This window comes from Budorcas taxicolor, chromosome 1 (assembly GCF_023091745.1).
Source record: "Budorcas taxicolor isolate Tak-1 chromosome 1, Takin1.1, whole genome shotgun sequence".
Lineage (NCBI taxonomy): Eukaryota > Metazoa > Chordata > Mammalia > Artiodactyla > Bovidae > Budorcas > Budorcas taxicolor.
Genome location: NC_068910.1, coordinates 75,235,233 through 75,250,574, shown reverse-complemented (window position 1 = coordinate 75,250,574; position 15,342 = coordinate 75,235,233). Strand labels below are relative to the sequence as shown.

At 39.2% G+C, this 15,342-nt stretch overlaps 1 protein-coding gene across 2 annotated transcripts in view; it reads left to right on the top strand.

Moving 5' to 3' along the window:
* Positions 1-14,597, top strand: part of GABPA (GA binding protein transcription factor subunit alpha) — a 37,146-nt gene extending 22,549 nt beyond the window's left edge. For both annotated transcript variants that reach the window (XM_052638314.1, XM_052638315.1), the window contains exons 7-10: positions 1,512-1,565; positions 2,466-2,606; positions 6,096-6,288; positions 13,905-14,597. In XM_052638314.1, coding sequence (XP_052494274.1) covers positions 1,512-1,565; positions 2,466-2,606; positions 6,096-6,288; positions 13,905-14,133 — 617 coding nt within the window. In that variant the 3' untranslated portion in view covers positions 14,134-14,597. The remainder of the gene's footprint in view (positions 1-1,511; positions 1,566-2,465; positions 2,607-6,095; positions 6,289-13,904) is intronic.
* Positions 14,598-15,342: the final 745 nt, after the last annotated feature.

The following is a 15,342-nucleotide window of genomic DNA, read 5'->3' as shown; positions in this document are numbered from 1 at the left end:
GGTGCTGTGTTCAGTCACAGTCAGGAGTTGAACAGTTTCATTTCAATAACACTTTGCCCTTTGAAGGTACTTTTACAAAATTTGGGGGGAATATACCACAAATATAAAGCATGAATTTTTCTTCAGGACAGTTGTCCTTGAGGAGAATACTCAGAATTATGTATCTGGATAAAAGAATAGTGTCTTCAACTTACTGAAAGTTAACTATATTTCAGGCATTGTGCTTCTTAAAAATATTTTCCTTTAATCCTCACAACAGCCTCCTGAAGTGGTAGGTGGGGGTATCTCATTGCATTATGAAGAAATATTAGTTGAATAATTTACTGTTGTCATACAGCCAATAAGTTAGTGCTAAGACCAGAACCCATATCTGAGGCTAGTCTCACTTAATTGTTTACATTCCCAAACTCGGGACCCCCAAAGAAAGCTACCATCTGACAAGTAGGAGTCGGATCTCTCTTTAGTTTGCCGGTCCTCTTCAGCTCTGTGCTTGGCGTTGGAGCCTGGTGTGGCATTCTCAGTAGAACTGTGTTAGAATCCCAGGCCCCAGGACTCAGCTCGATACACAGGTGACTGCTGGTGGGTGCAACTTCAGTTGGAGAGAGAAGCATCCAAGTCTGTGATGGGCACTAAAAAGGCTGAAGGGATATAGACTGGCAAGTGTAACTCTTATCTGAGAGGTGAACAATAACATTTCAGTAGGAAATAGCAAGGGATGAGTAATGAATGGTTCTCTAAACGGTTATATTAGGACCTTTTACACTGTAACTCATGGGGGTTTTTGTTTGGTTTTGGGGGTTTTTTCTGTACTGCGCAGCTTGTGGGATCTTAGTTCCCTATCCAGACTGAACCTGGGCCCTTGGCAGTGAGAGAGTGAAGTCCTAACCACTGGATGACCACAGGGGAGTTCCCTTCACTATACCTCATTTGAGACCTGGATTTGTAGACGTGTTAAATTACTTAGTTCATTTGTGACACAGAGAACAGCTGTAATTCCACTGAAAATTTAGCTATCTATCTTTAGAAGAAGTATTTTAAAGTTAAAGCAGTTTTTTTTAAATGGGTATTTGATCGTGCATACACCAAATTGTGATGATCTCTCCAGTCATCTTGAAAGAGCCTTTTTTAATGAAGAAAATGTATCTAAATAATTTCACTCTGGTGATCTGATCTTGAATATTTCCTGTTTACATAAAGCCTAAATAAATAGCTTTATAATAGACATTTTCAAACCCTGATTCTCTGAACAACTTTTCTGAACATTGAATTGGAGCTTTCTTTCTGTTGCATCTCTTAAAAATATCTATTCCCTGTAAAATGACTGTGAAGTATTTTTTAGGTTCTTAGGCCAATAAGTTTCAATTATTTGATGTTTTGCCTTTTTGTTTGCTTGGTTTTTGTTTTAATCATGGAGGGTGGTGGTTATTTTTTTTTTTTATTGAATTTTACTGAATTGGAGTTTGCATTTGTGGTTTAAATGAAAACAAAAAATTTTTATGTGTGTTCTTCAGATGTATTGGCAAGCCAAGAACAACAGATGAATGAGATAGTTACAATTGATCAACGTGAGTATTCATGTGCCCGTAATATAGGGTTGATTTATCAATAAGACCTGTTCCATTTAGTACTGCAAGGTAGTAAAAACAAAAGCTAATTTGTAAATTTTGTATGAAATATTTTAGATATACAAAGACATTAAGTGCAACCAACATCTGCATACACCATAAGAGATACAACTTTGTATGTTAAGGTTACCTGTTGTAGATCCCATTTTAAATGACTGCCCTGAATTTGAGGTTTCTTATTCTATGCATATTTTATATTTTTGTGAACTTTTATAACCATAAACACATTAGGGCATTAATTTATAAATATATACACTTTTGGGGAAAGATGGTGATATACTGTGTCTATCCTTTTGTAGCTTGCTTTTTTGATTTACATTTATGAGACCTATGTTGATATCTGTAGCTCGATTGTATTTTCACTGCCATTTATCATTTTTAAAACTTTGTGAACATCATTGAATGAGTATCTGTAAGAATGTGTGTGAGATTCTCTGGTTGTGATTTCGTGGGATTCTACCCTTTCAACTTTACTGGATATTACTAAAGTTTTTCTCAAAATGGTGGTATGTTTGTACTCCTGTCAGCAGTGGAACATGAATTCTCATTTGTCCTCATTCTCCAAAATTTGATAAACCACCTCTTACGAACAAATATTTTAAAAAATTAGATTTTTTATAACTTTACTGTATATACGTCAATAAGTTTTTCCAAAATAAGGAAACCAACTTTTATTCACTGAAGATTCATAAACAGTAATGCAGAGATTATACCTTATCCTCTGAACTTTTGTTGAGGTAATTAGGCATCAGTTAATTGCATTTTATTTTCTTTCAGTAGTTTTTTCTCTGTCTGTACTGGAAGGAGAAAAAAAAAATTTCCCCTTGTCTTGCTTTGCAGCTGTGCAAATTATTCCAGCATCAGTGCAGTCTGCTACACCAACTGCCATTAAAGCTATAAATAGTAGTGCAAAGGCAGCTAAAGTACAAAGAGCTCCGAGGATTTCAGGAGAAGATAGGAGTTCGCCTGGAAACAGAACAGGTATTTTTGCATTGTCATCTGATATTTATAAAATCTGTCAAATTGTGTATATTTTATTTCACTGTATGAAGATGTGAATATGGACTTTTTCTCTTCTGGGACTCCTATGATTCGAGTGTTGGGGCATTTGACATTGTCCCAGAGGTCTCTGAAGTTGTCCTCATTTCTTTTAATTCTTTTTTTCTTTTTTCCTCTCAGCTTCATTTATTTCTACCATTCTATCTTCTACCTCACTTATCCTATCTTCTGCCTCTGTTATTCTACAGTTGGTTCCCTCCAGAGTGTTTTTGATCTCATTTATTGCATTATTCATTAATGATTGACTCTTTTTTTATTTCTTCTAGGTCCTTGTTAAACCTTTCTTGCATCTTCTCAGTCCTTGTCTCCAGGCTATTTATCTGTAACTCCATTTTGTTTTCAAGATTTTGGATCATTTTTACCACCATTATTCTCAATTCTTTTTCAGGTAGACTCCCCATCTCCTCTTCTTTTGTTTGGTTTGGTGGGCATTTATCCTGTTCCTTTACCTGCTGAATATTTCTCTGCCTTTTCATCTTGTTTAGATTGCTGTGTTTGGGGTGGCCTTTCTGTATTCTGGCAGTTTGTGGTTCCTCTTTATTGGGGAGGTTCCTCCCTGTGGGTGGGGTTGGACAGGTGGCTTGTCAGGGTTTTCTGGTTAGGGAAGCTTGTGTCGGTGTTCTGGTGGGTGGAGCTGGATTTCTTCTCTCTGGAGTGCAATGAAGTGTTTAGTAGTGAGTTTTGAGATGTCAGTGGGTTTGGTGTGACTTTGGGCAGCCTGTATATTGAAGCTCAGGGCTATGTTCCTGTGTTGCTGGAGAATTTGCATGGTATGTCTTGCTCTGGAACTTGTTGGCTCTTGGGTGATGCTTGGTTTCAGTGTAGGTATGGAGGCTTTTGGATGAGCTCTTATCGATTAATGTTCCTTGGAGTCAGGAGTTCTCTGGTGTTCTCAGGATTTAGACTTAAGCCTCCTGCCTCCGGTTTTCAGTCTTATTCTTACAGTAGCCTCAAGACTTCTCCATCTATACAGCACCGATGATAAAACATCTAGGTTAATGATGAAAAGATTCTTCACAGTGAGGGACACCCAGAGAGGTTCACAGAGTTACATAGAGAAGAGAAGATGTAGGAGGGAGATAGAGGTGACCAGGAGGAGAAGAGGGGGAATCAAAAGGGGAGAGAGCAGGCTAGCCAGTAATCACTTCCTTATGTGCGCTCCACAGTTTGGATCCCTCAGAGATGTTCATGGAGTTATACAGAGAAGAGAAGAGGGAGGAGGGAGACAGAGGTGGCCAGGAGGATAAAGTGGGGAATCAAAAGGAGAGAGATCCATCCAGTAATCAGTTCCTTAAGTGTTCTCCATCGTCCGGAACACACACAGAGATTCACAGAGTTAGAGAGAGGTAGAGAAGGGGGAGGGAGGAGATAGAGGCGACCTGGGGGAGAAAAAGGAGAGTCAAAAAGGGGATGGAGCAATCAGGCCAGTAATCTCACTCCCAGGTAAAAATGGGTACTGAAGGTTGGGTTCTTAAAGGTACAAAATTGATAACAAATACCAAAAAGCAAAGATTAAAAATCTAGAGTAGGTTAAACTCTCAAAAATACAATATTAAAAAATAAAGTCTCAAAAATTATAAAAAATATATATGAAGTTTGCTTTAAAAATAGGGTCTTTTTTTTGCAAGGTAATAGTATGTTATAAAAATGAAAATTAAAGGCATAATAGAGAACTTAAAAATAAAAAACTTTTTTAATTTAAAAAATGATAATAGTAAAAATATATCTAGGAATTTATCTGGAGCTGTTGTGGGCAGTTTGGGTCAGTTCAGATAGTTCCTTGTTCAGCTTATACTTCTCAAGATCTATAGGCTCCTTCCAATGTAGTCGGTGCTAACTACAGGGTTTTAAATCTGTTGCACCTGTCACTTCCAAAGTGGTTCCCTCTATTTTAGCTTCTTCTGTTTGCTGGTCTCTTCACTGTCTTAATTTCTGCCCTGACACAAGGGGGCGGTGGTTGACACTTTTTTAGGCTCCCTTGTTCAGTCGTGTTGTAGGGAGGGAGGGACGCTACAAACAAATATCACTGGCGTGTGTGGGGAGTGCTCACAGTGTCTCGGCCACACTGGGTTTGCCCCCGCTCACGGCATGTGTGCTTTCCCAGTCTACACTGCTCAGGCTCTAGGCTGCTCTGCAGGGGAACTGTCTGAAGCGGGCCCTGGGTTGCGTGCACTTCCCAGGTCTAAGCCACTCAAGTTCAGGAACTCCACAAAGGCACAGACTCGGTTGGGCCTGCGTTTTGTGCCCTTCCCAGGTCCGAGCAGCTCAGGCAACCAGGTGCTTGGCGAGCACATTCTGCCCAGATGGGAACTGTGTTTTATCGCTTCCCCCACCCCAGCCTCAGCTGGGGAGCTGATCTCTAGCTGTGACCCTTCCTGCGGATGTCAACCATCCAGGATCCCAGGAAGTCTTGGTTAGCAACTGGGAGCCTGCTCGCAGTTTGGTAGAGAATGCCGTCTCTGGGGCCGAGTTTGCCCCTTGCCTTCCAGCTCTGGCTGGCACCCGCCTGCCTGCCTGTCTCCAGCGAGGGGTGGGCCGGTCCAGAGCCGGCTAGCTCTCCTCCGGTATTCGCTCAGTCCTTTGTTCTGTGAGCGGGCCAGCAGTGCCTTAGGATAGAGCTTTTCCAGGGAAAGTTCTCTCTCTTTTTTTTTCTCTCTCTCTGGCTATCTCACAGTCTGGGTTGCTATCTCATGTTTGCTCCCTCAGATTGCCCTCAGGTCATTCAGGCCCGTTCCTTACCCTAAGCAATGCAACCCGCTCCTCCCTGTTCAGCCCCCACTTGCTGTTGGCGGGTTCCAGCGTCTGGGCTACTCCGCTGGGAGTTGCCATTAGGCACATAATCTGTGAGTTTTATGTACTGGCTACTTCTCCGCTGGGAGTTGCAGTTAGGCATGTAATCTGTGAGTTTTATTTATTTATTTTTCCTCCCGGTTATGTTGCCCTCTGAGATTCCAGAACTCCCCACAAACTCACAGGTGAGAGGGTTTCCTGGTGTTTGGAAACTTCTCCTCTTTTAAGACTCCCTTCTCAGGATGGGTCTCCGTCCCTAACTCTTTGGTCTCTCTTTTTATCTTTTATAGTTTGTCCTACCTCCTTTCAGAGACAATGGGCTGTCTTTCTGGGTGTTTGATGTCCTCTGCCAGCATTCAGAAGTTGTTTTGTGGAATTTTCTCAGCGTTCAAATGTTCTTTCCATGAATTTGTGGGGGAGAAAGTGGTCCCCCCGTCCTATTCCTCCTCCATCTGAGGACTGCCCCCTGGACTTTTTCTCTGAAAATACTTAGTGTTTGTAAAAAGAAGTTTATGTTTTTCATGTGGCTGAGATATGAACCAAAGGACCTGTTTGTTGTCTTTTACCCTCTGAAAATCCATAGCATTATGGTCAGTGCTTGTCATTCTTGTCAATTTCTAGGAAACAATGGCCAGATCCAACTGTGGCAGTTTTTGCTAGAACTTCTTACTGACAAGGATGCTCGAGACTGCATTTCTTGGGTTGGTGATGAAGGAGAATTTAAGCTAAATCAGCCCGAACTGGTTGCACAGAAATGGGGACAACGTAAAAACAAACCTACAATGAACTATGAGAAACTTAGTCGTGCATTAAGGTAAGCATTTTAAAAGTATCAATCAGTCGTTTCTAAAAAATGGCTTCTTATTTGTATAAACATTGTTATGTAATGATGTTAAAATACTTGACTTATGTTTTCTTTATATAAATAAAAAAACTAAAAATGTTCACATTTATGTTAAAAATTACTTCTTAAAAGGTTTCTAGTAGTAATTTGAGATATGTAGAATTTTTTAAAAGATGATTCTAGATTATTTGTTTTTATCTGATTAAAAACATTCACCACTCTGTTTAAAACCAGCATATTTAATCTTTGAAGTTTCTAGTTTTTTTATTAACAGAGATGCTGTCATTTTGGCATAGGTGCATTGAGTGTCTATAAACTCTAGTAAATACATAGATACTGTCAGTTTTTATAATTAGATGCAAAATGTTAACCCATTTCTCTGTTTTTCCTTCCCCCCAGTCAGCCTAAATGTGAATATTCAAACTTTTTCATCAGTTGAGTTGAAATAGAATAATTATTTGTAATTTCTCATAAATGGTATGAAAGTTTTGATGTAATTACTGTCAGAATTTATGCTTACTACAGTGACGGAAATTCAGTATGCGCACTTAAGTATCTGAGAAGTATGAATTATGTCCATTTTTTTGGAAGAGTGAATTTGATAAAGCAGTTCTGTGAATTTCACACAGAGTATGATTTACCTCTCATCATTAACACATGCAAACTTTCTATCCCCTCATTCCCTTGTAATTATGTAATTATGTGGAATACTGGTTAAATCAGTATTGCTTGTTACAGGATCGTGACATTCAAGTACTGTTACCTAGTTTATCATGATCATTTTTCTTTTCCACAATGACAATTTCTTTTCCTTAGCATATATTAGTAACTAAAATGCTTTATTTTCAGTGTACTTATTACTCAGTGTCAAACACTTTGCTAACTATCTAAAGATCCTTTCTGTGTAATCAGAATTAAAACTGTCATTTTTGACAGTTGATGTGATTGTGTACATGCTGCTAAGTCACTTCATTCGTGTCCGACTCTGTGCGACCCCATGGACTGCAGCCACCCAGGTTCCTCCATCCATGGGATTTTCCAGGCAAGAGTACTGGAGTGGGTTGCAAGTCCCCTCAAAATTACATATGAATTATTAGAATTAATAATTAAGATGTCACTTGTCTGCAGTTGGCCTAAGTTTCAATGCAGTAGCTGCCTGAATAAGTTTCCATAGAACTTGACAAGATGATAATAGAATTTATATGTGAATGTAAAGTGGCGATGGTCAGGGAGGCATAGTGTGCTTCAGTCCATGGGGTCACAAAGAGTCGGAAACAACTGAGTGACTGAACTGAACGGATAAAGTGTCCTGAGAATCAGGACGCCTGAAGAGGATTATTAAACTGGACAGACTTGCTCTACGGGATATAGAGACTCACTGTAACAGTAAGACAGTGTGCCGTTTGCTTGGGATAGACAGAAGACCCAATATTAGAACTGATAACCTGAATAGAACAAAAATATAGGAACATTTGATTTAAAGATGGCAATAGGGAAGCGACCTACATGTCAGTCAGTAGTGCTGGGACAGTTGACTATCCATATTGACCCCCTTCTTCATAGCATACTGAAAATCAATTCTATGTAACTTGCAGCTCTAAATTGTGAAAGTAAAATAGGGACGCATCTAGAAATACCTTCTTGACTTTCAGTTCAGTTCAGTTCAGTCGCTCAGTCGTGTCCAACTCTTTGCGACCCCATGAATTGCAGCACGCCAGGCCTCCGTGTCCATCACCATCTCCCGGAGTTCACTCAGACTCACGTCCATCGAGTCAGTGATGCCATCCAGCCATCTCATCCTGTCGTCGCTTTCTCCTCCTGCCCCCAATCCCTCCCAGCATCAGAGTCTTTTCCAATGAGTCAGCTCTTCACATGAGGTGGCCAAAGCACTGGAGTTTCAGCTTTAGCATCATTTCTTCCAGAGAAACCCCAGGGCTGATCTCCTTCAGAATGGACTGGTTGGATCTCCTTGCAGTCCAAGGGACTCTCAAGAGTCTTCTCCAACACCACAGTTCAAAAGCATCAATTCTTCGGCACTCAGCCTTCTTCACAGTCCAACTCTCACATCCATACATGACCACAGGAAAAACCATAGCCTTGACTAGACGGACCTTAGTCGGCAAAGTAATGTCTCTGCTTTGGAATATGCTATCTAGGTTGGTCATAACTTTTCTTCCAAGGAGTAAGCGTCTTTTGATTTCATGGCTACAGTCACCATCTGCAGTGATTTTGGAGCCCCGAAAAATTAAGTCTGATACTGTTTCCACTGTTTCCCCATCTATTTCCCATGAAGTGATGGGACCGGATGCCATGATCTTCATTTTCTGAATGTTGAGCTTTAAGCCAACTTTTTTACTCTGCTCTTTCACTTACATCAAGAGGCTTTTTATTTAGTTCCTCTTCACTTTCTGCCATAAAGGTGGTGTCATCTGCGTATCTAAGGTTATTGATGTTTCACCTGCGTATCTAAGGTTATTGATGTTTCTCCCAGCAATGTTGATTCCAGCTTGTGTTTCTTCCAGTCCAGCGTTTCTCATGATGTACTCTGCATATAAGTTAAATAAGCAGGTGACAATATACAGCCTTGACGTACTCCTTTTCCTATTTGGAACCAGTCTGTTTTTCCATGTCCAGTTCTAACTGTTGCTTCCTGACCTGCATACAGATTTCTCAAGAGACAGGTCAGGTGGTCTGGTATTCCCATCTCTCAGAATTTTCCACAGTTTATTGTGATCCACACAGTCAAAGGCTTTGGCATAGTCAATAAAACAGAAATAGATGTTTTCCTGGAACTCTCTTGCTTTTTCGATGATCCAGCAGATGTTGGCAATTTGATCTCTGGTTCTTCTGCCTTTTTAAAACCAGCTTGAACATCAGGAAGTTCATGGTTCACATATTGCTGAAGCCTGGCTTGGAGAATTTTGAGCATTACATTACTAGCATGTGAGATGAGTGCAATTGTGCAGTAGTTTGAGCATTCTTTGGCATTGCCTTTCTTTGGGATTGGAATGAAAACTGACCTTTTCCAGTCAGTCCTGTGGCCACTGCTGAGTTTTCCAAATTTGCTGGCATATTGAGTGCAGCACTTTCACAGCATCACCTTTCAAGATTTGAAATAGCTCAATAGGAATTCCATCACCTCCACTAGCTTTGTTCGTAGTGATGCTTTGTAAGGCTCACTTGACTTCACATTCGAGGATGTCTGGCTCTAGATGAGTGATCACACTATTGTGATTATCCAGGTCGTGAAGATCTTTTTTGTACAGCTCTTCTGTGTATTCTTGCCACCTCTTCTTAATATCTTCTGCTTCTGTTAGGTCCAGACCATTTCTGTCCTTTATCAAGCCCATCTTTGCATGAAATGTTCCCTTGGTATCTCTAATTTTCTTGATGAGATCTCTAGTCTTTCCCATTCTGTTGTTTTCCTCTATTTCTTGGCATTGATCACTGAAGAAGGCTTTCTTATCTCTTCTTGCTATTCTTTGGAACTCTGCATTCAGATGCTTATATCTTTCCTTTTCTTCTTTGCTTTTCGCCTCTCTCCTTTTCACAGCTATTTGTAAGGCCTCCCCAGACAGCCATTTTGCTTTTTGGCATTTCTTTTCCATGGGGATGGTCTTGATCCCTGTCTCCTGTACAATGTCACGAACCTCATTCCATAGTTCATCAGGCACTCTATCTATCAGATCTGGGCCCTTAAATCTATTTCTCTCTTCCACTATATAATCATAAGGAATTTGATTTAGGTCATACCTGAATGGTCTAGTGGTTTTCCCTACTTCCTTCAATTTAAGTCTGAATTTGGCAATAAGGAGTTCACGATCTGAGCCACAGTCAGCTCCTGATCTTGTTTTTGCTGACTGTATAGAGTTTCTCCCATCTTTGGCTGCAAAGAATATAATCATTCTGATTTCGGTGTTGACCATCTGGTGAAGTCCATGTGTAGAGTCTTCTCTTGTGTTGTTGGAAAGAAGGTGTTTGCTATGAACAGTGCATTTTCTTGGCAAAACTCTATTAGTCTTTGCCCTGCTTCATTCCACATTCCAAGGCCAAATTTGCCTGTTACTCCAGGTGTTTCTTGACTTCCTACTTTTGCATTCCAGTCCCCTATAATGAAAAGGACATCTTTTTTGGGTGTTAGTTCTACAAGGTCTTGTAGGTCTTCATAAAACTGTTCAACTTCAGCTTCTTCAGCATTTCTGGTTGGGGCATAGACTTGCATTATGGTGATATTGAATGGTTTGCCTTGGAAACGAACAAAGATCATTCTGTCGTTTTTGAGATTGCATTTCGGACTCTTTTGTTGACCATGATTTCTTCTGAGGGACTCCTGCCCACAGTAGTAGATACAATGGTCATCTGAGTTAAATTCACCCATTCCAGTCCATTTTAGTTTGCTGATTCCTAGAATGTCGACGTTCACTCTTGCCATCTCCTGTTTGACCACTTCCAATTTGCCTTGATTCATGGACCTGACATTCCAGGTTCCTATGCAATATTGCTCTTTACAGCATTGGACTTTGTTTCTATCACCAGTCACATCCACAGCTGGGTATTGTTTTTGCTTTGACTCCATCCCTTCTTTCTTTCTTGACTAGTAGATGAGAAAAGACATTAAATAGAACCAGAAGCACTAACCTAATGGAAGAGATCAATAAATTGGACTACATTTAAATTAAGAACTTCTGGCCATTAGAAACCATCAAGAGAGTTAAAGTCAAGCCTCGTATATCTGATGTAAGACTCTTACCTGGAATAATTAAAGAACTCTTACAGATCCATAGGAAATTAGGAAAAATTTAGAGATTATCCAAATGGCCAATTAGTTTGCTGACAAAGGTCCATCTAGTCAAAGCTGTGGTTTTCCAGTAGTCTTGTATGAATGTGAGAGTTGGACCATAAAGAAGGCTGAGCACCAAAGGATTGATGCTTTTGAACTGTGGTGTTGAGGAAGATTCTTGAGAGTCCTTTGGGCTGCAGGGAGATCCAACCAGTCCATCCTCAAGGAGACCAATCCTGGGTGTTCATTGGAAGGACTGATGCTGAAGCTCCAATACTTTGGCCACCTGATGTAAAGAGCCAACTCGTTAGAAAATATCTTGATGCTGCAAAAGATTGAGGGCAGGAGGAGAAGGGCACAACCGAAGATGAGATGGATGGCATCACAGACTCCATGGACATGAGTTTGAGCAAGTTCCAGGGGATAGTGAGGGACAGGGAAGCCTGGCATGCTACAGTCCATGGGGTCGCGAAGTGTTGGACACAACTTAACGGCTGCAGCACAATACATCCAAGAGTGGCTAAAATGAAAATAATTGCTTGTACCAAGTGTTGGTGAGGATATGTAGTAGTGGGAATACTTCTACACTTTTGCTAGGAGTGTAAACTGTGACCAGTAACCTAGCAGTTTATCTTGGATTTACCAAACAAAAATGTACATATATATTCATATGGATTCTTATAGCAGCCTTATGTATAACATCCCCAAATCTGAAGGGGCTTCTGCAGTGGCTCAGTAGTAAAGAATCTGCCTGCAATGCAGGAGACACAGGTTTGATCCCTGGGGTGGGAAAATCCCCTCGTATGAAATGGCAACCTGCTCCAGTATTCTTGCCTGGGAAATACCATGGATAGAGTAACCTGGTGGGCTGTAGTCCCTGGAGTTGCCAAGAGTCGGACACAACTGAAGTGATTGAACATGTAAGCATGCACAAAATCAGAAACCACCTAAATATCTTGCAACAATAGAGTGAATAAGTAAACTGTGATATACTATAGAATACTGTGGATCCATGAAAATGCACTGATATGGGTGAACCTCAAACATAATATTCAGTGAAAAAAATCCAGACCCGAAAGAGTATATACTGAATTCAAATAGTATCATGCAAATAACAGCAAAACTAAATTACAGCACTTACAGATGCATGTTTGGGTGATAAGAATACAAAAGCAGCAATGAAATTATTATCATGAACAAGGATTGTGCAACCTTCTAGAGCAAGGGAGGGGTGATGATTGAGAGGGGCTGTGGAGGAGCTGTGGGGTACATGCAGTGTTCTGTGTCCTGACCGGAGTCATAGTTAACAGGTGAATGAATGTTCACTTTGTAATAAGTCACTGAGCTGTTCACTTAAATCAAAATGCCTGCAGTATTTTAACTGGATGACAAGCTGTTGGTAGTTTGTGGGCTGAGTTATAATTCTATATTAATGTAGTTGATAAAAAGACACAAGACTATGCCCAATGTGTTACATCTCCTACTGGGAAAGTGGACATAACCATTATACTTTAGCTGTTCTGGAATTAGGGAAGATGACAATTTACTGCATGTAGTTTTTTGTTAATGGATTTTTGGTTACACTGAGTTACTTTTATAATAAAGTCCTACTAATGTGATAGGTTATACCACCTGTACTTTTGCATGTAGTTTGTTTTGTAACAGCTCTTCATCAAATGAGTGCAAATGCACACAAGTGGGCAGTACAGTTTTAAGATAAAGTCTCCAAAGTCTGCCAACCCAGAAGTTTTGACTTACCTTTTTCCTGTTAATTGGAATTGGCAGTGCACGTGTGTGTTTGTGTGTTAGTTGCTCAGTTGTGTCAGACCCTGCCACCCCATGGACTGTAGCTCACCAGGCAGTGCATAGGGGTAAACAGTCTTTTCCAAAGTGAGTATAATTCCAGTCTGTTTTATATCCATAAACCAGGCTTCTAGAGTGATTTCCCCGAGTGTGCCTGTGTAGCTTTAGAAACGTGGTTTCTTTATGAAGTCCTCTTTTCTGTTTTTCTGGTCCTCTTTCTTTTTTCTTTTTTTGTTTTTAAACCCTTCTGCTTACAGTTTTGAGGCTCCCCTATTGGTTTGGAGAATTTCTCTGGAAGGAGAACTTTTAATATATTAAAATGATAAAGATGAAGGCATAGATATGTAATAAAGCATTTTGTACAAGACAGAAAAATGGACATTCCAACAACCAGAGAATATGTATATTAAAATTTTTTATTCATACAATATGGGTTCTTAATTATCACCATAGCTTCTATTTTGTAGTAGGCTATATGTGCCAGTCGTTGTGTGCTAAGCACTTTACAGAGATAATCCTTTTAATCTTCAATAATTCTATTAGGGTCCATACTTTTTAAAATCTCATTTTATAAATGAGGAATACAAGCTTAGAGCAAACAAATGTGGCTTTCCTGTAGTCACAGGGAAGACGTGAGGTTTTGAATCTTGGCACTCTGATTCAGACTCCTTGTTCTTGGATTCTGTTACTGCTCCTAAGGTTTTTTTTGTTTTGCTTATAATGTTTATTTTTAAATTCAGTGTTGCAGCATAATTTTTGAGAATATGTTTTTAAGATTTAGTACATAAAATTTTAGAGTACTTAGCATTGAAATTTTAGTGAATATTTTAAAGTTTCTTTGGATAACAGCATTAAATATTTCTATATAACCTCATTGTTAGTTCCTGTTGTGATAGATATAATACTAGGTTTCTGTTTATGGAATAATCTGTGAAGTATTGTAAGAAGTCCAAATTTAAAAAAAAATTTTATGTGGTCATAATGCCGTTTTCCCTTTTTAAAGGTATTATTACGATGGGGACATGATTTGTAAAGTTCAAGGCAAGAGGTTTGTCTACAAGTTTGTCTGTGACTTGAAGACTCTTATTGGATACAGTGCAGCAGAATTGAACCGTTTGGTCACAGAGTGTGAACAGAAGAAGCTCGCGAAGATGCAGCTGCACGGAATCGCCCAGCCGGTCACAGCAGTAGCCCTGGCTGCTGCGTCCCTGCAGACAGAAAAGGATACCTGAACCCAGGACCTTCTGGGAGTCCAAGGTCTTTCTTAAAATGTTAGAGCAAGCATTGCTCTTCCCTTTATTACTGAATTTGAATCTTCTTTTATTTCTAGACTGTACAATCTGATGCATGATTTTTTTTATAAATATTTCATACTCTTGTGAATTTGGGTCTTTTTACTTTGAGCATATATTTTAGAATATGTGTATGTTAAACAATCACCACAATGTCTTTAGGCGGGTTCATTGTGGGATAGTTTGTTAACAGTCAGAAAAGCTAAACTGGTCAGTATTAATGTCTAGCCCTACCAAAAATAGCCAGTAGCATCTGAGGATGAAAAATAAATGAAGTATCTCCAGGAAACAGTCTGGCTTAACTATTAATATTTTTGAAAATATAACTGTTTCCCCTCTCTGCTGCTTTAGATGTTGCTTTACATAAAAACCAGAAAATGGAATTTTTCACAGCTGAAGCATGTATGCCTATTTCATCTAATCAAGCAGAGCTAAAGTAATCATATCCAATAAAATTATAATATTAATAAAATTACTAAGAGTATCATGTTATTAAAATAATTTATGTATTTGCAAGCAAAAGACAGTAAAAAAGACTGGCAGAAGAGCAGTGCTGAAGAAAGAGATCCAGGTTTAAATCTGGCTTTACTCAAAAGCCAATTTTAAGGATTTACTGTATAGATTATTCATAGTGTCAGGCCAAGAATTTAAATTATTACAAGAGAGACATTAAATCCTAATAAACCAACTATTAAAAGATTCTCAGATGATCTCTGTTTTTCCTGTCAGAGATTTAAAAATCTGAAAAAGTATACCTCAACCAGAAATAAAATTTTGGTTTAGTTTGGTTTGTTATGGCTCCCTTTTTAAAAAAATTAATTATCCTATAGTGCTCGTTTATTATACAAAACAGCTTTCCTCAGCTTGTTTCTGATGAAGACTTTAAATCAGTCAGCAGTACTTGATCTTTCAAGACATGAGTAAATTACTTGCAAATAGTTCTAAAAGGAAAATTTGACCTCCAATACAGGCAGTCTTCTCTTAAAATTTCCCATTTATTTAATTTTTTCCTTTGAATATTACATATGTGAGTGTACAAATATCTGTATACATATCCAGTTGGCCATCTTATATATATATACACACACACACATATATATGTACACACATATAAACGAAGACATAATATTCAAAAGGTGATATTTCAAA